This window comes from Sinocyclocheilus rhinocerous, unplaced genomic scaffold (assembly GCF_001515625.1).
Source record: "Sinocyclocheilus rhinocerous isolate Xijiao unplaced genomic scaffold, SAMN03320098_v1.1 scaffold1099, whole genome shotgun sequence".
Lineage (NCBI taxonomy): Eukaryota > Metazoa > Chordata > Actinopteri > Cypriniformes > Cyprinidae > Sinocyclocheilus > Sinocyclocheilus rhinocerous.
The window spans coordinates 55326-56254 of NW_015634461.1; the positions used below are offsets into that span (position 1 = coordinate 55326).

Genomic DNA, 929 nt, shown 5'->3' on the forward strand with positions numbered 1-929 from the left:
AGTATATTTACTTCTCTTTAAGGTCTGACAGCTCCTTCAATTTCTTCTTCTTCTTCTTCGTTTTCTTGGCTCAGATCGTCGTGTCTGTGATTCAGAGCGTTGGCATCCCTCGATGGGGCAACAGGTACAGCGGAGATTGCTCTATACAGCTCCCCTGCACTTCATTCTGCTTTACAACAATTCATTAGTGATGTTTATTTAGGCAGTAGTTGGGCAGTAATGTTTATTTATGGAGTATTAAAGGAATATTTCACCCAAACTTCTCTGAGCTGGACTTTGTGTTTCTCCCGTGTGACAGACAACTCTCTCTTCTGTCTCTTTGACGAGTGTCTCTTCCTGCACTAACGGTTTTCTGCTGCTGGACTTCCTTTAAAACTCTTGCTTCCTGTCTGAAGTACGTCTTCTCGCTCTTTAAACTGCTTGCTTTGTTTTCCTCTTAAAGCAGCGCTTGTCGGCCTTTGAACCCCTGATAGAAACATGCTTGATTTCTCCGTTTTCTTCCATTAATAACATTATTTTCTCAAGATTATTAAGACTATTATGAAAATATTGTTATGAGACTTCCTGGAATGATTGGATTGATTCTGATTCAGCATTTTGAGATTTTATTCTATTTATTTTTATATATGCATATTATTCACAATTTTTATAGAATATAATTAGAATGTATATAATATATATATCCTTTAAAAAATTATATTCTAATTATATTCTATAAATTTAAAAACAAATCTCAAACGTGTATATACACACACATATATATAAATATATAAATATATATATATATATATATATATATACATACAGGGTTTAAATTGGGCCGGGGCCGTCTGGGGTTTGAGCCCCGGCACATAGACCTGTCTCCAGGGCTCGACAGTAACGCTTCATTAACGCCAGACAAGTAACATGATTAAAACATCAGTAACCAA

The 929-nt window shown here is 35.4% G+C and overlaps 1 protein-coding gene across 2 annotated transcripts in view; it reads left to right on the forward strand.

Annotated features, from left to right (window-relative positions):
- scamp2 (secretory carrier membrane protein 2) overlaps window positions 1-929 on the forward strand; it is a 12523-nt gene that overhangs the window by 9792 nt on the left and 1802 nt on the right. For both annotated transcript variants that reach the window (XM_016559448.1, XM_016559449.1), the window contains exon 7: window positions 23-124. In XM_016559448.1, coding sequence (XP_016414934.1) covers window positions 23-124 — 102 coding nt within the window. The remainder of the gene's footprint in view (window positions 1-22; window positions 125-929) is intronic.